Source organism: Crassostrea angulata, chromosome 9 (assembly GCF_025612915.1).
Source record: "Crassostrea angulata isolate pt1a10 chromosome 9, ASM2561291v2, whole genome shotgun sequence".
NCBI classification, from domain to species: domain Eukaryota; kingdom Metazoa; phylum Mollusca; class Bivalvia; order Ostreida; family Ostreidae; genus Magallana; species Magallana angulata.
Window position 1 is genome coordinate 35,948,276 of NC_069119.1, and position 22,632 is coordinate 35,970,907.

A 22,632-nucleotide genomic window follows, 5' to 3' on the forward strand; every position below is an offset into this window, starting at 1 on the left:
TCGATGCTTTTGTTTGCATTGAAATGTCAAAAGCAAATTTAACTCTATCAACTGAAGCTTTCATTTCTTCTTTGTTAGTCTTATATTCTTTTGAATTGCGAACGACTACAAGTCTCGATAAATACTTTTAGTAGGGAATTTTCGGAAACCTCATCTTGTAACGTACTTGATCTCGAAATTTTAAAAAAATACTGTATGCATATCTTTTTCACACGTTTTGTTGCCATACAACACAGCGCAATTATCAATATGTCCGGACTTTCACATTTTTTGGTTTTTTTTTAACCTTTTCAAGAATTCTAAAATTGAAAACTTGGCTCCTCTGAAGTGTTTTTATCTAACATTGATATCTCGAAGTGTCCTAAAGGAGGCTAGCCGGGGCTATATCTTTTTTCCATGGTTCCTAATAATCCTTCAAGATAAGTTCTGAAATTCTTCAGAGAAAGCTTAGATTTTCCGTTCCTGTTGAAGACTTGTATTTACGTGCAAGTACAACTTGTAATACGTTTCTAAAATCAGTTGATTAATTGTTTTATTTGATGTTTGCTTTGTTGAATTAAGTACACTGGTTGATAAACATATACAATATCAGTCTAATTTTGAAATACATTTTCCCTTAATTTTGGCATCCAGTTTAAAATTCTCCGAAAACTGTGAAAGTTCATTGACAATGTTTTAAAAATAACAAAATTGTGGCCTATTTTGGGGATTTTTAAAAGTTCACTAAAATTAAAATAATCAAATTTAAATACTTTGTGTTAAGATTTTATTGACAAACATGTAGATTTTGGAGATTATTTTCCGATATATATTTAAAGTCTGCGAGCATGATAAAAATGGACAATTGTTACATGTACTCAGTGTTATACAAACAAATACACATTTACTCAAAATCAACACAAATCTAATTTAAATAAATAAAGGCTAAACATTACTGTTTTAATTAGAAGTTAATTGTTTAAACACCATATCACTTTTCCCTGTTCAGGTGTGTAATATGCCCCAGATACAGGGCTGTTTGTTTGTGTTGTTTTAGGAGACGTGTGGTCCATTATCGACTTAGGTGCAGATATTTGTCTGATTAACGGTTTTTTACTAACAATGAAATAAAAATTGATTGTTAATGAGGTACACATTTTGTATATATGTATTATTAGCACTATTTAATTAGTGCTTTTATCTTAGTATTTAGTTAAATCTGTGTCATGAAAACATTTTGGATATTTTTCCTTTCATCCATTTGTATTGTACTTCTTTCACAGGAATTGTTTTTCTTTTATTTATTAAAAATCGTCCAAACATGATGAAAACAATAAATTGAGCAGCCATGGATTCTAATGATACCACAGTTATACTAGCATTGTCTTTGAAAACATGTTATACATATTTTCAAAATTCCTACACCACAAGTTTTATACACCATGCAACTATAACCATATTAACCACTACTATCAGATTCTGATGACTGTTTTTTCCTTACAATATATCGCTCAGCTGCTTGAAAGAATCGAATAAAATCCAAAGATATTATGAATCCAAACAGAACAGTAAATATCGCGATTCCCAGAATTCCAACATTTCTCGCACTAGGTCTTGGATCTTCAGCACAAGCCTTTTCTCTGATTGTTGATGAAAGAACTGAAGTGTCTACTTTCAACTCTGAAACCATTTGTTCAATTTTTTCCTCCAATGTTATATTTTTTTCTACACAGACGCAGACACATGAAGAAAAATTGTGAACAGAAATCTTTGCAGTTGTTGACACTCCGTCACCCGCAGTTGTCACTTCATTTGCTTGTGTTGTGACGTCACTTTCCGTGGTTTCATCTGTCGTTATTTCTTCAGTGGGCTGTGACGTGTCAATTGGTTCTGTAGTAATTTCTGTTGTTGTTGTTGGGACAATGCTCTCTGTCTAGAATGGAATGAAGGAAAGAAAGTATTAAACCTATGTCGATTTTAACATTATTTAAAAAAGGAGGTTACAATAAGGAAAAAAGTGTATTCATTCTGCGCATAACATCCTCAAGGGAAACAACTCTGAGATTCATATCTAATATTCTTCATATTCCATTAAAAATGATAGTTTAAAACACGCATTATAAAGACGAAGGTCAGATACAAACATATTAAACAAGCTATCGCAATGAAACATCATTGGAATAATGAATTTCTATATATCTCATTTTCCTTTCAATCCGTAGGCTCCTTTCATTTGCTAGACCTTGACCTCCAGGCTGGATACTGCGATCAAAAGTCTAAAAAAAATTCTTTAAAGTATTAAAAATACTTTAGATTTTCAATCGACTTGCACAAATAAGTCGATTGCAGTCTTTGTTAAGGTGGTCACACGATACAATTTTCAATCTAGAAAACGTGACAGAGGATGAGGCTTGCAGAGCCTTCTTCACGTTTTCGATCCGAGCCCAAATATTTCTTATAAATTAAGAAAATTTTCAAGTAATTTGTTTTGTCCTGCAAGATAATATCACATTTTATGCCCGAAACGAGCTCTTTTAGATACAAATTTCGATGTATATCTGCAGTTGAAACCATGACGCCATGGCGTAATCGAAGCAAAAAAGATGACGTTACAATGTATCTGAACATCGGATGAATGCACAAAGCTATACTGGGACATAGACCGAATATAGCTTTGGTTTATTGGGTTACCTTTATTCGGTCAATGCAGGGAGTAGTTGCAGGATAAAACTAATTATTGAAATAATGTATATACGTTTATCATACACTTCAGAATTACCGTTGTGACGTCAGAGATTGTTGTCGTAACAATCGGTGAAAGAAGCGGGAGATTGCACAGCTCGTCCTCAGTCGGATCAACAATAAAGGGTAAACTGTATGGCCCGTTATAGAGGAACCCTGAAACAAAATTGATCGAAAATGCCATTATTTTAGGAAAACACACTGTATTCATTTATTTCAAACATTTTTAATCAATTTAGATAGTTTAATGTAGTTGTATTTTGAAGACTACATTAGAACTAATATGGCTCCAACTACCAGAATAATATTTGCTTTTTGTATAGATTAAGAATACGCTGTCCAAATTTGTTTCTTGTTTTAAGCGATACTGTTCCAAATATTAAACCATTAAAAAAGTAGACTCTTTTTTATCGATTGAGCCTACCTTGAAAACTATCTTTTATTTGAATAATTTCAATGAACGTAAAGTTCAAAGAATACGGTTTATAGATATTGGAGATCTTCACACAGAACTTAAGTCCAGTTCTATAAAAGTTTAACATGGCTATTTAACAAGGACCAATTGCTTGAATATGGTCACTCGATTTAAGCGACATATAATTTGTACAGAAAGTCCAGGTCCTACAAACCCAATTAATTATCTAAAAGCAGAACTTTAAAAGTTGACAACTTTAATATACTACGTTTGTCTTTTAACTCTAACTAGGTCAAAACATCTTTCCATTCTTTAAAAAAAGGCCAGTATTAGCTTGCATTTGAGCGTAAACAACTTCATAATAGAAGACGTCTTAATGAGCAAAGATTAAATGCTAAGATGTTTGTCTAAAATTTAACGTAGTTGCAGCTTGTATTGACCAAATAAAAACAAGCTTTGTTTCAATCTGTTTAGACCATCGACTTGTAATTTGAAACTCTTTAACAATCGGTTGAAAAGTCATGTTTTCACTTTGAAATAAAGCGTATTTGTGTGTTGCAGACTTTAGTTGAATAAAATACACATAACATGTCTTTTCCCTGTCCGTTTTTTTAAATATACACAGGAAAAACTCTGCCATTTAAGTCAATTGAAAGATGAGTGAAGGCTACTTTTTTTAGTTATCGTCCCATGCCTATCAATAAGAACTGCATTTTACAAAAGAACTCAAGACTTAAAAAACTATCATTAGCATTTAAAATGCAGACTTAAAGTCGGAATAAACTCTATTAAGTATAAACCCGGTAGGAAATACCCGATATTTGTATTATGTTTTTGTCGGATTGTCATTCAAATAGACTAAAAAATTTACAACTTAGTTTTTTGTAAGTTGTAGTGTAAAGCTCAGCAGTGGCGACTTAATAGTACAATTCATCTTGTGTTGATCGATGTCAACTAAGACGTACGTCGATGGTAATAATGAGTCGACAATAGATGAGATGCCGACATGCTGCTAGACTGGTCAGTATCATAGCGCAAAATGGAGCAAGAATCGCCGGCAGTGACGTAAATTGCTCCACAACTTGATGACGTAAGGCACTTCGAGGCACAATTAGATGACGTCAGAGCAGTTTTACTTTCATAACCCATTGAGAACATAGTGGTGTATGCCTTTGTGAAACAGGAATCCATGCCTGAAAGAGGAAATTTGCATAAGTATTCCAAAAACATGTAACTCTTAAAAAAGAAATACAATTCATTGGCTTTTTTGCGCAAAGCCAGAATTGGTCTTACTTATTAACAAAAAGAGCCTGAATAATTTCTAGTGGTATATGACATTTTTGTAAAAGAAACACATACGTCGTAAGATAAGAGCGAAATGTCGAAAAATATTTAAGAAATAAACAGCAAGTTAAAAAGTTCAAGGGGATATGAACTTGGTTTGTCACGTGATCAAATCGGCTTCTCAGAAAATTTGATCACTCACCAACAAAGTTTACATCCCAGTGAATTTTTAATACTACTAACTACGTCTGAGAAAGTCGAATTGTTTACAATTATAAACAGAAACGTGTTTTCATGTTTGTGATAATGCAACGATTAAACTATAAGCTCGTTTGGTGCATGATCAATGTGATCAATTATGACAATTTGACCCGTTAAAAAGATCACACAAAAATGAACGTTTTTGCTTTCCTTTAAGACTTTACAAGAAAACATACATGTATTTGCAAACGTAGATATTTAGTCAAGAAGATAAGAATGTAGTGGTCTCTCCATCAAACCCCGAGAATCCAAAAATAGTTCTTGATAGTTCTGATCAAGTAACCAACCTAGATAGTATCCCAAAGAAGTTTTCACCTCTAAAATTAAGACTGCAAGTTTACCATTTGGATTTTCACATATGAAGCCTAACGATACTGTGTTAGAACATGCTGTTAATCTGAGAGACTCTGAGTTGACGTAACCACAAGCGGTGTCCCCGGCGTAGTTCGTCAGACTGTTAAATCTATTGGTGATGTCGGCGCTGATGACACAGTCTCCCCAGTGAAACTCGGAGGATCCGCCGGCACTCGATTCCATGTGTAGACCAACCCAGTATTTCCTACAAAACAAAAAAGTACGTAATTACTCCATGTGTAGACCCATCCAATAATTTCAACAACATGTGAAAGTGCTTAATTACTCGCTGTGTTGTCCTAACCAGTATTTTCTACAAAATAAGAGAGTACGAAAGTACGCTATGTGTAGTCCTACCCAGTATTTTCTACAAAATGAGAAAATACGTAATATCTCAAGGTGTAAGCCCACAAAGTATTTTCTACAAAATGTGAAAATACGTTATATCTCAAGGTGTAGGCCCACAAAATATTTTCTACAAAATGTGAAAATATGTAATAACTCAAGGTGTGAGCCCCCAAAGTATTTTTTCTACGAAATGTACATGTGAAAGCACGTAATTTACACATGTGAACACCCACCATGTATTTTTTTACAATATGTGACAATACATGATTACTTGCTGTGTTGACACATCCAGTACTTTCTTAAAACAAGAAAGTACGCAATTATTCCATGCGTAGACCCAACCAGCGTTTTCTACAAAATGTGATAGTACATAATTTTTCCATGTTTAGACCTACCTATTATTTAAAAATAAAGTATATATATGTGAATACCGACTGCACTGCAGTGTTATTTGTGGGGAATGGGGAGGGGTGCAAAAAGGGTTTTTTTAAAGACATATTTAGTAAAAATGCACATTGTAATTGATAATGATTAACGTTTTAACATCATGAAGCCTCTTATTAGTTCTTTTAAAATACCTGCTATCTAGCGTGCTGATTTTAGGTGAATAAACGGACTGAGCCTTCTCCAAGAAGCTAGACAAGGTGCTGAGAACAGCGTGATCGCCGAGACTCGCCAGTGTGAGACCACGGTGTTTGCAGGCCTGGTACGCCTCGTCCCACTGCACCAGACTGGTGTGCATTTCAAACCGACACGATGGTCTCAAAACTGAAAAAAATGTACTAGTACATGTAAACGTTTATTCTTCAAAACCTAAGACCATATCATCTGCTCAAAAAGGTCGTGTGGTCAACATTCGTGAGGACGTTATTACGTAAATTCTCGTATAACTACAAAAGGAAATATCACTTTATTACCCTAATTAACACTTCGTGGAGGATGTTATTTCGTGGATGATAGGTTACCACGTATTCCACGAAAATTGAGCCACCACGAAATCTAATGATTCCACAGTATTAAGGCTTAAAAAATTCAAAATTTTCTTATATCTTTATACAGGGTTCTTTTCAAGGAGACTGAAACCGTTTTAAAAAAAATACACATAGAGAGGCCACGACTATCAAGGTCCTTTTAACATGGTGGCACATTTTTAAAAGGAGGCTTGGTGATCACCTATCAGAACCTATCAGATCATAACAATAAACCATCGAGAAAGTTATTTCTAGCATGACTGCTTTCATTAATTTGTCAGTGTAAACATCATCAAACCAGACCTTGCCAACTGTTGAAGATTGTTTCACGTTATTTGCTTAAGTATCACGTATGGGGTTTGTAGAAACGTAATTTGAAACAATTATGTAGGTTTAAAAAAAAACTGGGACCGAAATCAGTGCAATTTGAAAAACATGTTCATTGTTATTACGCATTTTATAAAAAAAAAATGTCAAATTTTGGAATTTTTGGAGTTTGACCGTGTGGTTATTTGTATACACTGGTAAATATAATCAACCGTAATTGGGAAGGGGAAGGGGGCAATGAAATATTTAATACAATTTTCAGTACCTAATTATAATCAATTACAGAAGGAAGGCCCAAAATAGTTAGCTTTGCTGTAAAAAAAAAAGTAGAAAAATTTTATTTAAAATTTGTACGTGTCAAAACATTTAAACCGACTTCTTAAATTAACTTCATTAACTCAAGTAAGAGTTTACAGTATACAACCTTTAAAACATAACATTATCAACTAAGAATTAGGCATTATGGTCCAACCCTCTTGCATTGATTTTATAATATACCAAATTTTGTAATTTTTGTAAACAGGTAGAATTCTTTTTACATTTTGATATAAATTTCTGAATTCTACTTAGGCCTTATAAGGCAAACTGTTTTCTGTTGTTCAGTAATGCTTGGACTATGTAAATGCAGATAAAAGTAAATAAAGGAAAATAATGGGTAAATTTTTGTAAAAGAAAGGAATGATATTGATCATTTCCTCCCAAAACGCGTTCAGTTGCATATACGCATAGTGAAATGTACTGTAAGTACTTTGGGGTTAATAAAGAAGTCTAGATGGTTTGGTTATTTTAGTCAATATAAATCCTTATTGACTTTTCATGATGTATCAAAAATATGAAACATTCATAAAATTTAGCAAACGAATTCATGCATTAGCAAGATGTTATGCATCATGAATAATGATTTCAATGCATAGCAACCTTTCCTGTGTAACACTACAACTATTGATCAGATTCACAAAATCAATATTCATATGCTTGATATAAATTTATTCATGATTTAAAAAAAACAAAAATAGAAATCAACAACAAAAACAGAAGAAAAAAAAGAAAACGAACCCCCCCCCCCCAAAAAAAAAAAAAAAAACTTCTTTAATGTACTTCCTGACTAAACAAAATGCTGTATGTTTGTCGTCATTTTTTTCTTGTATTCTTTTATCAATTGTTTTTATTTTGTCAATATATTTAATTTAATGAAATGAGGCAAATTTCTTTGATATTTGGAGCAACATTTATGTTTATTGACTTATTGACAGATATTCATGATATTTAAGAATACAATCAGCACTTGGATCTCTTCGTGTAAGGGTCTAAAGAAAAAAATCTATTTCGTTTGTATTCATGGCGAGTTTTTTTTTTACAATAAGTAAAAGGAAATTATTTGACTAATTACACTCAGACAAAAGAATTGTGTAGATTTGTAAACACGCGTTTAGTGCAATCATATTTTTACAACTGGAGATCTAAGTAATTAAGTACCCTTAAAGCTGTATAAAAGAGAAAGGTAAAAAGAAAACATTGTAGTAGCAGACACGTTAAATATCTAAATTTGTCAAATTTAAACACAATGAATTTCAAATAAATAGCTGATAGTAATGAATAGTTCCCTCTCTCTCTTTCTCTCTCTCCTTCTCTATCTCTCTCGCTCTCGTTAAAATTGCACGGACATGCAACCATCTATTTTCGTCCAACTCATTTAATTTTTTCCATCTATAAAAACATTCATTAAAAGGTCAAAACTTCTTTACTTATTATTAATTGAAGAATATGTCATACACGTATATTCTTTGGGGAAGATATGCAATAACAAAAGAAGATTAACATCTAAGCCTTTGGATTAGTTTTTATTTGAATTTTTTTAACCCAGAATATTTTTAGTACAGGCTGAATAAAAAAATCATAAACTAATCCAAAGTTTAGATATAAATCTACTTTTTTTAATTGCATAACTTCCTAAAAGAAATTGTATATTGCTATTTATCTTTTTTTAAACAAAAATTGATATCGTATATTAACTTTGTAAAACTATATTTTGGAAATCTTCAACCCTGAGTAAACGTAATTCCTCATACGTGTATGCCATATTCTTCAATTAATAATAAAGAGGTTTTGACCTTTAAAGAATGTTTACATAGGTGGAAAAATTAAATGAGTTGGTCGAAAATCGAAATAACTTTCATTGCAAAGTAAATTTCTACAATAAATAAAAAGTTTCTTTAAAATTTGATAGGGCTTTATGGTCGTTGACATTTAAGTCCAGAATATTTTTTTTCTTTGTTTGTGATTCTAAATTTATATTCTGTGTTTGCTCATTATAAGTTTGTTCGTTGTCTATGACTCTTTGGTTAAAATGTTCGATTGAACGGAACCAAAGTGGATCAAAAAAAGGGTCGAGTTTATCAATAATTCATAAATCAATTACCTACAACTAAAATTAAAATTTTGGATTTTATATGATATATTCAAACATATTTGTCTTTACTCACTTCATTAACAACCATGCAACTTTTCTCTTGGAGATGATTTGAAATCTATGGTGTTTAAACCTTTCCACAGCATATATGATAAATCATGCAAGAGTTTTGGAAAACTAATATAAATGAATTTTGGATTTATAACAAAAGAAAAGAGGTGACATTTTATATGAAAAACACAAATAAAACAAACGTTAACATAATTAAAACATAGATTTTAAGTTGCAAAAAGTCTTGTCATATTTGTTGTTTGAAAATTTCATGAGTATTTCACACAAGAATCTGAATTGTAAGATTATGCATTGAGCGTGGAAAAGTGGGTACTATAAACAAGGTTATTTTCGGCCCGTGTAATTTTCGCCCTTCTCCACTTCTAAACGATTACGACCCGCCTTGAATTCGCCCAGTCAAATATGTTGAGACATTGAAATTCGCCTAGTCTTAAATTCTCCCAATGATGACAAGGGCAAAAGGAGCGTAAATAAAACGAAGGCGAATGTTTTCCGGTATGCAGTATTGAATTCAAGTAAAATGTCTGCTAACACCTACCGTAATGACTTTGTTGTAGTATAAAAATACAAAAAATAGCTTTATTCTTTGGGCAAGGGAAAGAGGAGGAGATCATTACAATTATTAAATCTACTATATAATAACTTTAACAAGATTTGGGAAAAATCATAACGTTTTCCATGTGGACTTGTCTGCTGTCAAAATTTAGACTTTTATTTGCTCCTCTCGCTTATAAAATAAATTTTTCTGTTTAACTACCTTATTTTTTGTTAGCAACAAGAGCAAAGTAAATCAAAATCTTTACTGGATATCGAGGATTTGTAACTCGTAATTTGATTTGTTAGACTAGGAAAGTTATAATTTTTCTAGTATACATAAATTTGTTTTTATACAACCTTTTATTACAAACTTTTAAGGTAGTTTACTCCTAATTATTGGATCATATATTTTATTTGCAAATCACATTACTTAATCTTTAGACAAATCATACTTAAAAAATGCATACAAATCAGTTTGTCTATTATTTTTTCATTACTGATACAATTATGAGTATGATAAAACTTGGGGTCAATAATGTAAATTTTATCACTTTTGAAATAGTCTTATTTTTTTAGATTTTGTTCGAGAAACGTTTATGGTAATACATTGAAATTTATCAAGCTCTTTGCTACAGAAATGTACACAATTACAAATTAAAAGTTTGCATAAACAAGTTCCTTCAAATATTTTACAGAACAATGAAATTGCAGCTTATTTTGTTTTATTTTTCCTTTTGGAAAACGTCCACACGAAAATAGAGATCTTGATTTTAGTTTTTGATTTTTAGTTTTGCTATTAGAGGTTGTGCTATCAAGAAATAGCAGATTTTGAACTAATAAATGAATACATATTTGCAGGTTCCTGTTAGTTACAACGTTTGGTTAATTTATTGACTACCGAGCCTCCTTTATTTAAGAGAAAACAACAATTTAACATTATTTCATTCGTCTCTATTAACATATAACCATAGGAAATACAATCAAGCAATCTTTAATATGTCCCTTCTATACCAGATAATAAAAATATGTAAATACTCACTCCCCAAAATGTCACTGTCTTCTAGTTCTACAAATCCGAAATTTAAAACCATCATGGTGCATATCGCAAAAAAGAGATGCATGTCGATGTTCATTAGAATAAAAAAAACGACGTCCGACACATTTGGCATTTACTTATTCTTTTATAAAATCTAAGGGAAGAAATTTACATAAGGTATTGACCAGAAAGCCTCAAAACTACAAATACCACTTAGTTGGTCTTCGATTATTGATATCTACCCGTAGTATTTGCTTCGCTTTTTTTTCAATTCTTGAGCTAAGACCAAGACAATATTATACTGTATTGACTCGAAGTCCGAGAATTTTTTTCAAAATTTTCATCTATTATTTTAAAAAAAATATCATGGTTCCTAGTTAAGGAGGATGGATGGTCAAAAAATTAACCATCAGATCTACCTTAAATATTAAGATATGATTTGGTAAGCCATAAACTATTATTTATGAATAAAAGAAAAAGAATCTATATATTTTATCCTTTAAATGTTGGTATTTTCCTATATCTTCATATCTAGCTCTTTTTCTAAAGGAGACCAATGTAGTCTAAAAATGACCACGACAATCGAGCCCTCTTTATGTTTATAATGTATAGTTATTCTCATCGTCACGTTCAAGCTCAAACGTGTGAATCGTGATTTGTTTTACTTTGACTCATTTAAGACAGAACTATCATTAGAGAGGACTGGAAGGCCGTGGCCATTAAATTTTAAACTGTTATAATCTCCTTGATATAAAGAGCTAAATGTACAGAATGATAAAGAAAAATCTTCAAATGACTATGTGCGGCATGGTCAAATATTTGCCCCCAATTTTAACCTATTTTATATAGCATCGTATAAAAATCAAATCTTCATAAATTATTGTACCGTGGACGCCTATCACTTAAATGTTGATTTGAGTAATCATTGCTCATTTGCTGTTTATCTATAACGTCACCTAAATGATCTAATTCCCGAAGATTTGTAAACAGCTTTTTTTTTTTTTTTGCTTTTTATTTTGCATTCGGAAGTATAGAGCGCAGGTCTGCTCAAGTACGATTTTTACATATGTTTTACTTCAGATAATAACATACATTATTTTAAAAAATGGTACTTGAACAAGCCTGCGCTCTATGTTTCCCAGTCGAAAAACCATTGGAAAACATCAAAATGAGGCAATCTTCATGACGTCATTTCTACACTATGACGTCACTGTGGTGATGACCTTTAACACCTTATATTCAATACGATTTTCAGTATCATCCACCTTATTCTTAAATCTTTTTATAAACCTTTAAATTTGAGGGCGAAAATGCATAATACCGCAAATAGTCCATTAGAAGCTAGAATATTTGAGTTTTCCCTTTACTAAATTATAGTTTATGGCCAAAAACATCATTTTAAAAGTTTTAAGGCGGATCTTATAGGTATTTTGTTGACCATCTTGCCTTCGAAATCGTATCCCAACAGATCGACCTTAGAAAATATATAAACGTCAGCCATTCTAGAATTGCCGCGTGCATTAATCAAAGAAAATTCATATTGTGTTATTGGCATTAAATAATAAATAATAACAACTAACGGTCTATATAAGGATATAAACATATATATATATATATATATATATATATATATATATATATATATACACCTGCATATAGTGTTTTGACTCTCAGTCAACTCGATACACAAGGGCATGCTCTTCGTTTGAACAGTCTCTACGGCGAGGCAAGCTACTGACAAACAAGTTGATAAAACAGGACTATCAACAGTCTCGTTTGAAGTCATCTTTTCGTTAGTTCTATGGCCAATACAACGACCTTGTCCGCAAATACAATCTTCCACTGGGTCGCATGCTAACTACAATTTTCACACTGATTGTTAGATCATAATTAATCAAAAATTGTCTACGGAGTTTTCCGTTTTTCCCCGATCACGACAAAGAGCAAACGACGTGTGTGACCGGTCAGCAGAGGATGCTCACTCCTCCATGCCACCTGATTCTACCTCTGTCTTTTAAGAGGTCCGTGTTGCTCTGCTCTGAATTTGTATTTCGTTTTATGGATTTTTGCGATGGTTGACAGTGTGTTACTGTCATGTTTTCATTCTCTTCAATTATTACAATGTACTTATTTTAAATGTACTATATCATTTTGGTGTATAATATTCATAGTAATCGTGTGCAGTTTCGGTTGATGTATTCTTAATAATGTTCAATATTTTGAACAACATGTAAAGAACGAGTGCATTTATGAGCCCCGGTAAAAAGTGAAAAAATGACAAATCAAATTAACCATATGTTTTTCCCTAACGTCGCCTATTGATATCTATGAACAAGTTTTAGCGCTGAATTTATTGTATATAAAAGGCACGAAGCTTTACAAAATAGTAGGGGTCAGCCGAAATTCGAGATTTTGTATAGTAAATCGAGGACGGCATTCATTTTAAAGCCTTTGTCAGCCTATCCGAGTACAAACTTGTTAAAAAGACAAAATTCGCAATATACATTTCGAAAACTCTTGTGAAAATAAGTTAGTACCACATTAGGCTGGTCCCTTAAAAAATGAAAAACGTATAAAAATTTTAAGGTTTTTCCTATAGCGAGCGAAAATTAATATCTGCGTAACCCATGTATGAACCAACGCATGGAATAAATTATTTCAAACAATCACGTTGGTTCTATCCAGATAGACGTTTGTCAAATGTGCTCACTGTAAAACATTGACACGTTTTAAATAGCTTTCCACCAGCTTTGTATGGTCAGGAATGTGTGTTTGATCACTATGGTAATATGCAACTTCAAAGTCTTATTCGATTTTTTTTTCAGACGTAAAATTATACATAAAGTATAATTCAGCAAACGCGCCAATCGATCCACCAACAGAGCAATGATGATTTAAATGTCTCCTCCCACTGATTTAAAGAGACACAATTCAAGTAGGTTCGTTTCAATTTTTCCGGATTTAGATTATTTAAAAGGCATTTAAAAACCTTCAATTTTTAAAACTGTATGCTGATTTGGTAAATGTAACCGTTCATATAAATCAGAAGTATCCATAAGTTCTTAATTAATATGAGCAAAAAGCAATTTTTATATTTTCTACATAAAAACGGCACTAAAAAGGGCCCATTCTCTGTAGCTTTAGTGCACTTATTCTTTAAAAAATTGAAATGATGCATTATATATAAAACGAAAATAGCAGTTACTTTTTCCTTTCTCAAGATCAGTGACCTTGATATAATTTCAATAAACCATCAATAATTCATTTATTGCTTTTTTCCAGATGAAACCCGTTTCTAACCACTGAGTCATTTCATTCACAACTAAGTACGTTGATTAAATGCATTATGCGACTTAGGTCACGAATTTACAGACTTGTATTATTTTGCAAACGTTCAATTGCTTTGATACAAAATGATATTGTCCATGCATAGCCGGTTTCTCTAAACATTTTTGTTGATTGAAATTAGTTTGTTTTCAAAAGACCTTATTAAGACTATGATAGACATAAAGAACACAGACCCACCGTATGAAAGAAAATAAATTGTAGTTAAAAGGAAAACCAACATTACACTGTTAAAGCTGACATGAATTCATAAAAGCATTTGGTCGCCATATTATTTTCAATCGCCCCTCTACTGCCAGTGGGGTATATATACCGGTTGAGAAAGTTACGGTCGGTTGCATTCCGATCGAGGCATTCACGTTGCACGGACTTCTAAATGCATGAACTACACATTGTACATGTAGTAAAATGTATTAATAAAGAATAAAGAAAAAAAAATCAATGAAATACAAAATATATGTATTCTTTGAAAGGATGTTCAAGGTATCTATATTATTTTGCACAGACAGTGCTGCTTTACTTCGCATGCACATCGAACACGTGTGTCGTTCATACAGAGTGCATAACGTCTGCATCTTCTTGAAAACCCTGGCGACACTACATCCAACACAGTAGCTAAATGATAGTAAATCCAAGAAAGTAACAACGTTTCTATCCGTTCCTACAAAAACTCCCCGTTTATAAAATCCATGCGATAATTGACATTGCTCGATCTGCCACAGTGTGTAGTTTGCGCATGTGCGATGTTATAACATACACAGGAAAACGGTCTACAATTATCGAGGAATTTCGGAAGTATCTGCGCCTGTATTTCAGTCTGTCTTGTTTCGTCGTTTATTGGATATATCTTGCCAGTGAAGTGTTTGTCATATTATTTCTGTTCAAAACGCGTTTTTACAAGTCTTTTCGTCCAAGGTAACGTGTTCGGGTGTATGAAATTCCTGAATGCGATGAAGCATGACGAGGGCTCTCGGCCTTATATAGGGGGTGTGAAGCGATGAGCAGAACAATAGAAATCGACAACTAATATGGCGGTAGTCGGAGATAAAAGGGAAGTAATGCGTATTTATGAATTCATGTCAGCTTTAAGAGGTGTTGCTACGCATACGGCAGTTTAAAACATCATAATCGAAGTATTGAGCATATTTAAGAGTTACAAATCAAAGTTTTCTTGAATATCCTTGTAAATTATTTTGGTGGATTTTGTAGAAGAAAATAAATCAGATTTTTTGATATTAAAATATTTTAGTATCTTATCCGTCCTTATACATGTATAGGTATTTTACACGACTAATGTAGATGATTTCTATACACTGTTATTTTAGACACATAAAAGAATAGGACTCCTGGATACTATGACATTCAATAAGAAAAAAACATAGGTTTGGTGTTTAATTTTAAATGTGCGATTATTTTTTTGAGTTTTAAAAATAAAACGAACTAATAATTTTAGCATCGGCACCAAGTTAAAAAATATTAGTAAGAAATGCTTGTTATTCCACTTTTTGGACAAGTTTGCTTGTTTCTTGTTGATTCGATAAATATGGAACTTTTGATGATCAATTTTTTTTATTTATTTGTAATGAGCTAATTTAAAAGATGAATGCGAATTTTTCCACATCAATTGTTATGTTTCCAGTCGTATGATAATTAATAAACCTTTTATTAGTAGTGGTTGCTGTATTTCAGTGACTGAATTTTATTACAATACTAAAGTTGAACCAAATGAGATTTCAAAATATGAAAATAACAAATCGTGTCTAATGTCAATGGTTATTCGTTATATTGATTAACAGTTAATAACTTCCATTCTTACATCGATTCGATATATCTAAGTGAAGGTGAAATAAAAGTTACAACAGAGTCATATGTTTCATAATAAGATATTTTAGTAGAAAAAAGACATAAATAATAATAAACTATCAACACAACTTTAAGATAAATTAAACGTGATGGCTTTTTTTTCAATTGTCAATTTTACGTACTTATATAGCAATAAACTTTCGTCACCTGCATATGAAGGTTTTGTCTCTCAGTTGTTTCGATACGCAAGGGGATGCTCTACACATTAACAATTCTAAGTTCTGAAGTTCTACAGTCGATACAACGACTTTATCAGCAAATACAAATACAATTGTTAAGCCATTATAAATCACTGATTTGCCTACGGGTTTTTCTGTCTTTCCGATTACGACATAAAGAATACGGCGGGTGTGACCGGTCAGCAGAGGATGCCCACTGCTCCATGGCACCTGATCTTACCTCTTAATTATGTAGAGGTCCATGTTTGCTCTGCTCCTGTTCTATAATTTTCATTTGCAGTTTTGATTTTAAACACTGTTCGTGATAACTGCATTTTATTCTTGATCTTATTGAGTTAGATTGTGTGACTGGTAATTGAAATTATTTACGATATATTTGAAACCATATATTGAAATAAATCTACAAGATATATGATAAACCCCCTAATGTCGCAAGATTGAATTAATGTCCCGATGATTTTTATTTGTAATGAAAAATGTGAATATTTAATATATGTGGACAAATAAAGAAACTGACCTACCATTGGGCTTATCTCTAAGATCATTTTATCTATCCATTTATGGTTTTTTTTTCTAATTCCTATCTGAATGCAATTTTCTTTCATATCAACGACGTTTTTGGCCTGATGACATAGTTATCTTACATGTCAACATCACATTTCGACATATTTGATAAAAAATTAACTTGCATACAAGGAAAAGGAGTATGTCACCATGTCATACACCTTGGGGTCGAAGATGTCAACATATCCTATTATAATTATAAATTTCTGTAAGAAGCCTGTCCTTGTTCCTGCAAAATTTACGATTAAAACGTGCTAATGTATTAATGAAGATATTTTGAATATTTGAACTTTCTTCGATTTTAATTGCACTTTTTACAGGTTTGTGTATTTTTTATTATTATAAATCGTCCAAATGTGCTGCATATATCCCTCAGACCCCCTCCCTTTCCTGGAAAAAAGGATTTGAATCAGCCCATTAGTATAGATTCATGCCAGGGATATAACCTTAATAACCTAAATAAATTTAAGTCTATCAAAAAGAAACAATGCAAACTAGAAATATAGCGCATAAATACATGATTAGATGGGGTTTATGGTGTTTTGTGCTAATTAATTTAACCCACCCACCCCCGCCAAGCAGATAGGCACACCTAAATTATTTATCCTAATAATATTTGTAAAATGTAAGACTCAGATAAAACTAAAGTATGTATCCGATCATACATGTAACATTCAAAAACATGTATACAATTATTTAGTATGTGTGCTTGTTTATATCCCATAGTACTCTGACATGGAGTAGATAACAGTTTCGATACTTTATAATATAAATAAAGAGAATGTGGGGTTTTTTTTTTGGTCTTTTCGACGACATATTTTAACAAAGGCATGTAACTAGAACCAAACCGTCTCTGTCTTTATACAACATTTAGAATATGTTTTTTTTTTTATATTTAGTGAGATCTTTCATTAGAATACATTTTGTTTTAGAAAACAGCTTATATTTGTATGTTTATAGAGCCCAAAATGTATATAAATGTAAAATTATTGCTCAAATACTGAATGCAAGATTGATATAACTAAAATCAAAGCCGATTAAACTCAATATCAAAGTACATATGTACAATAACTCAAATTTGTTTGCCATAACGAAAATCAACATTGCCGAAAAAGTAAGTTTTCGATATAATAAAATAAATATATACTGACTACTGTAAACCAACTTTTATTCGCGTGCAAGAAAGTTTCGCAAGGTTTGCGAAAGCCTTGTTAATATTTCTCGCCTCGAACCAGCCCTTGTCTTTTGATTCTTATCACAACATGGGTCTGGATAAGGCTTGGTCGCGAAAATTAGTCGTCGCGACCCAGTTTATCTCCAGGAAATCGCGAAATGAAGTCGCCGCGAATTAAAGTTGGTTTACAGTAATCGGACGATAGCAAGTTTATTATCCTCTTTGCCGGCAACTATTTCCCTCGGCGTCAGTTGCTGTATCGGGGACAATAAACTTTCTATCGTACCAATAGCCAGTGATTAAGTAAGTTATACTGCGCTAAAATGCATTTCCTCACGAAATGATAGAAAACATAAATGCTTTAATTTAGTTTAAAGAATTGCCGTTTATAATTCATTTCATTTAAAATTTAAATTGCGCAATGACAAAGAGTGACAAATTCAGAAAATTGTCACATTGGGAATTGTAAAAATACTGAGTAGATGTAAACACATAATTAACAATATGACTTTAATATTAACAAGAAATAGATTAAAAGAGAAAGAGAGCAAGATTGCAATTTAAAATAGAGAAAGAGAGAAAGAGAGAGATAAAAATTAATTATACGTGTTGATCAGTAGCTGTTTAGCAGAGAGAGAGAGAGAGAGAAAGAAAGAAAGAAAGAAGAGAGAGAAAGAAAGAAAGAAAGAAAGAAAGAGGGAGAAAGAGAGAGGAGGAGGCTACATCTGTAATTTTTTTACCAGATAGGGTAGAGAGGAGGCTGTATTGTTGGATCTTTATTTTACTATATGGGTTTTTAGAAATCAGAAGCAAAATACATTATGATTCATCATTTATCTCTGTAGAGAAAACAAAAAGTAGCATCTGTTGAAAAAAATATCCCTATCTTAAATCTATGAAATGTTTTGGAAAGAAAAAGAAGACATGAAACTAAACGAAACCTTTTTTTATTCAACAGGCTGTGATTTTAAAACCTAGTCATCATGGACACAGAGAGAACCCTATATGAAGTACATCAGTGTTCTAAGTGTCTGGGGGACACAGAATACTATTGTGTATCGTGTCCATGTGATCTGTGTACCCTGTGTAAAGAGAGCCATGTAAAAGATCTCAAAACAATAGACCATGATATTGTGTCATACCGTGATAAAATCAACTACATCCCAACACGGGAGATCTGTGTGAGACATCATAGCCATGTTTATATAAAGTACTGTGAACCTTGCCAAGTCATTGTGTGTTATTCTTGTTCCGATGACCAATCGCACGAATTCAGAAGTTTTCAACATGGTAAAGAACAACACAAAATAATAGATATACAAGCAGCGTTTAAAACAAAGCGACAACAACACAGAGGAACCATTCACACCATCAGAGGTGAGGCTCTCTTTTACAGACCTGTTCTTCTTTCAGGAATCAAAACAGATTTTAAAACCTGTCACACAGAATTCTCCTTTCATCACTTAGAGATGTTAACAAAGGTCCATACACTGAAGCATCTCATTGACTATATACAAACTGATTTCATGTGCAATTACTTTGATTTCAAACACATCTATTTAAAACAGAAGATAGAAATGATCAGACATATTGCCAGCCACCAGAGATATACACGCTTATATGAACAGAGTGCAATTAAACCGCTAACATTCCTGTTAAAAAAGACAGCCCTCCCCAAGATACCTCTTACACTCCACACCAGCCAGCTCTCCATGACTGAGTCACTTAACAAGGAGGATGTGATTGAGTTACTGAGTGCAATCCAAATCACGCAACGAGGAAACCGCCTAGTAAGAAATGAGTGTCTGCTGAAACTGATGCCTTGTGCTGAGCTCCATCAATCTCTCACAGTGACAGGTATTGGTCGTTGTTTTCACATTTGCTGTGTGACATCAGAGCGGATCTGGGTCAGCGATAGAGAAAACAATATCATATTGACAAATACAACAGGTGTCGCTATACATCGTGTAGAAGATTTATGTAGTAATGGAGGATCACACACAGTGAACAGTGAGAATGAATTGATTTATATAAATAGGAATTATAACATCAACAAACTGTCAAATGATATGAAAACAACCACCGTATTTATTGAGAGAAAATACTCTATATGGATACCAATGTGTGTGTACTGGTCCCCGTCTACTGGAGATCTACTGGTCGGGATGTATAGGGATGTAACAAAGTATACAGACACTGGCAAGGTAACTCGATACAACCAAAGTGGACAACTGACCCAAACCATTCAACAAAACAACAAAGGACGGGGATTATATAGTGTACCTAATTATATAACAGAAAACAACAATGGGGATGTCGTAGTCTCTGACAGTCGTGCTGTAGTTGTGACAGGACGTGGAGGAAGACATCGTTTCTCCTACACAGGACATCAATTAAAATCAGAACTAGAACCAGGCGGTATCTGTACGGACGCGCTGTCACACATACTAGTGTGTGATGGTAGAACCGACACAGTACATATGTTAAATAAGGACGGTCAGTTCCTATCATATCTACTGAAAAAATCACTCGAACTGGGTGAACCATGGAGCCTGAGTTATGATGTCAACACTCACCGTCTCTGGGTCGGATCATGGGACAACAACAAGGTGTGTGTCTACAGGTATATCGTCAGACAGGATGCTCGGACTGGTAAGTCTTATAGTCATATTCATTGATATAGAATATATATTTTAATTATGATGAATTAATCAATGAGATCTAGTTATATTTTATTGATTTTGTTATATGTTTATCACTTTGATCACAGTAATCAGCTAATTCAGTTTATATTTTTTCATTGTGATTGTAATCGATTTATTAGATATGTACGTGTATTCAAATGTTAATATTTGTTTTATTTTATGTTCAAACTGATTATTAAAAGGATATGCAAACGTCATAAAAATGAGCCTAAATACAAGATCAATTCATTTTAAGTATTCAAACGAATGAATTTTTACAATGTTTAATAAAAAATGAAAATAACAAAGTGTCAACCATCTCAAAAATCATAAAACAATCCAAATTCAAAGCAGATCAACAAGGACCTCCAAAAAGATAAAAGTTGAATTAGGTGCGTAAGAGGAGTAAGCATCCTCTGCCGACCGGTCACATCCGTCGTGCGCTCAATGTCATATCGGAAAAAATGTCACTCTCGTAAAATGAGAAAAAAATAATGATCGGGATAGGCGGAGAAAAATCCGTTGATAATTCGGTACTCAAAAAATATTTGAAAGCAGAACACATGGACCTGTAAAAAGTTAGGATTAAAATTAATCAAAATATTAAATTAACTTAATCTACTCTTTGTGACAGTTCAGGATTGTATCTCTGTTTCATGTTTGTAGATCAAAGTAATGAGATGGAGTGACTGCGCGGTATCCCAACCACAGTGACAGAGAAGCCCGGCAAGGAAACCAATGTCTGCTAAAACTGATGTCTCCCCAAAGTAACTTAACTATTTCAGAGTAAAAGGTGTTGATTTGTTAAGGTCTTCCGTTTCCAACGGAAGACCTTATTGTTTTCGTACTGTTTCTTATTATTATTATTATTTTTTTCCACGAATTTTGTGCACGCGATTTCTCGAAAACTATTCGGCCGATTTCGACCATTTTTTCTCAGATGATAGCCAGTGGTCATAATTCTAGAAGTTTTTTGAAATTTTGAAATCGGCACTTCCGGTTCCGATTTACGGCCGATTTTGTCAGTTTTTACGACCCATTTTGTGCAGACATAAACTCAGAGACTATCAGAGATAGGAATATGAAATTTTCAGGATAGGTAGACCATAGGTTGAAGTTGTGCACAATGTAGTTTTTTGGCGCCAGTGGCGCCATTCCTTTGAGCTCGCCTAGGCTCGAAAATTGGGTACGAATTTCGAATCAAATTTTTCATACGTTTTGATCTGTATCTTTTTATGAGTTGATATTTTGTCAAAACATATATAACAAAAAAGGTAGATAATCAAAAGTTCTTTTCAACAAAATCAAGAAATAGGGGCTGGCTCCTTAAATTAGGGGCCAAGACACTCATAAACTCTATTACAAATAACTTAAAAACGATAAAGATTTTGTAATGCATTATAAAAGCAAAGTTGTTGATCGTACCAATATCTATTAGGAAAAAAACATTGCCACGCCCATTTATTACGTAATTAGGGATTTTTAGGGGCCAAAGTACTTAAACTTTGACGAAAAATAACTAGAGAAGTATACATATTTTGTTAGACATCATAGAAAAAATGTTTGAATAAATGATTTAAATTGATTCCACTTATCAAAACACGCATTTATGTCCCCATTAAGGATCTAGAGGGCTGGCCCCTAAAATATTCAATCATTTGTATCTCAAAAGTGATCAACAATTTTAGATGGATGTAAGAACAAAAAATGTGAGTATTCATGAGACCTTTCGTATAAAATCAAGAAAAAGAGGCTGGTCCCTTTTTTTAGGGGCCAAGGCACTCTTAAACTCTATTACAATTAACTTAAAAACGATAAAGATTTTGTAATGCATTATAGAAGCAAAGTTGTTGATTGTACCAAAATCTATTAGGAAAAATCATTGCCACGCCCATTTATTAGGGATTTTTAGGGGCCAAAGTACTTAAACTTTGACGAAAAATATTTAGAAAAGTAGAAATATTTTGTTAGACATCATAGAAGAGAAAATGTTTGAATTTATGATTTAAATCGATTCCACTTATCAAAACACGAATTTCCGTCCCCATTAAGGATCTAGAGGGCTGGCCCCTAAAATATATTACATG

The 22,632-nt window shown here is 32.7% G+C and overlaps 2 protein-coding genes across 3 annotated transcripts; one reads left to right on the top strand and one right to left on the bottom strand.

Annotated features, from left to right (window-relative positions):
• Positions 1-661: 661 nt before the first annotated feature.
• On the bottom strand, positions 662-10,867 carry LOC128164112 (uncharacterized). Of its 2 annotated transcripts, none has more exons than XM_052827858.1 (6): positions 10,740-10,867; positions 5,962-6,151; positions 5,023-5,240; positions 4,102-4,329; positions 2,759-2,877; positions 662-1,912 (listed from the first exon to the last, which is right to left on the bottom strand). In XM_052827858.1, the coding sequence occupies exons 1-6, from the start codon at positions 10,831-10,833 to the stop codon at positions 1,439-1,441; spliced, it is 1,323 nt and encodes a 440-aa protein (XP_052683818.1). In that variant the 5' UTR covers positions 10,834-10,867; the 3' UTR covers positions 662-1,438. The 2 variants fall into 2 exon arrangements, with proteins under 2 accessions (XP_052683818.1, XP_052683819.1); XM_052827859.1 differs by having other exon boundaries at positions 1,723-1,912; positions 2,746-2,877.
• A 7,880-nt stretch (positions 10,868-18,747) lies between these two features.
• Positions 18,748-21,342, top strand: LOC128164106 (uncharacterized). Its single transcript, XM_052827853.1, has 2 exons — positions 18,748-20,513; positions 21,212-21,342. Exons 1-2 carry the CDS (start codon positions 18,845-18,847, stop codon positions 21,232-21,234), a joined length of 1,692 nt encoding a protein of 563 aa, XP_052683813.1. The 5' UTR covers positions 18,748-18,844; the 3' UTR covers positions 21,235-21,342.
• Positions 21,343-22,632: the final 1,290 nt, after the last annotated feature.

Coding starts and splice junctions, on each gene's coding strand:
- LOC128164112 (XM_052827858.1), bottom strand. CDS start 10,833: ATGAACATCGACATGCATCTCTTTTTTGCGATATGCACCATGATGGTT. Junction 6,152..10,739: donor AGACAGTGACATTTTGGGGA/GTGAGTATTTAC, acceptor CATTTTTTTCAG/TTTTGAGACCATCGTGTCGG. Junction 4,330..5,022: donor CATATGTGAAAATCCAAATG/GTAAACTTGCAG, acceptor TTCCTCTTTCAG/GCATGGATTCCTGTTTCACA.
- LOC128164106 (XM_052827853.1), top strand. CDS start 18,845: ATGGACACAGAGAGAACCCTATATGAAGTACATCAGTGTTCTAAGTGT. Junction 20,514..21,211: donor CAGACAGGATGCTCGGACTG/GTAAGTCTTATA, acceptor TCATGTTTGTAG/ATCAAAGTAATGAGATGGAG.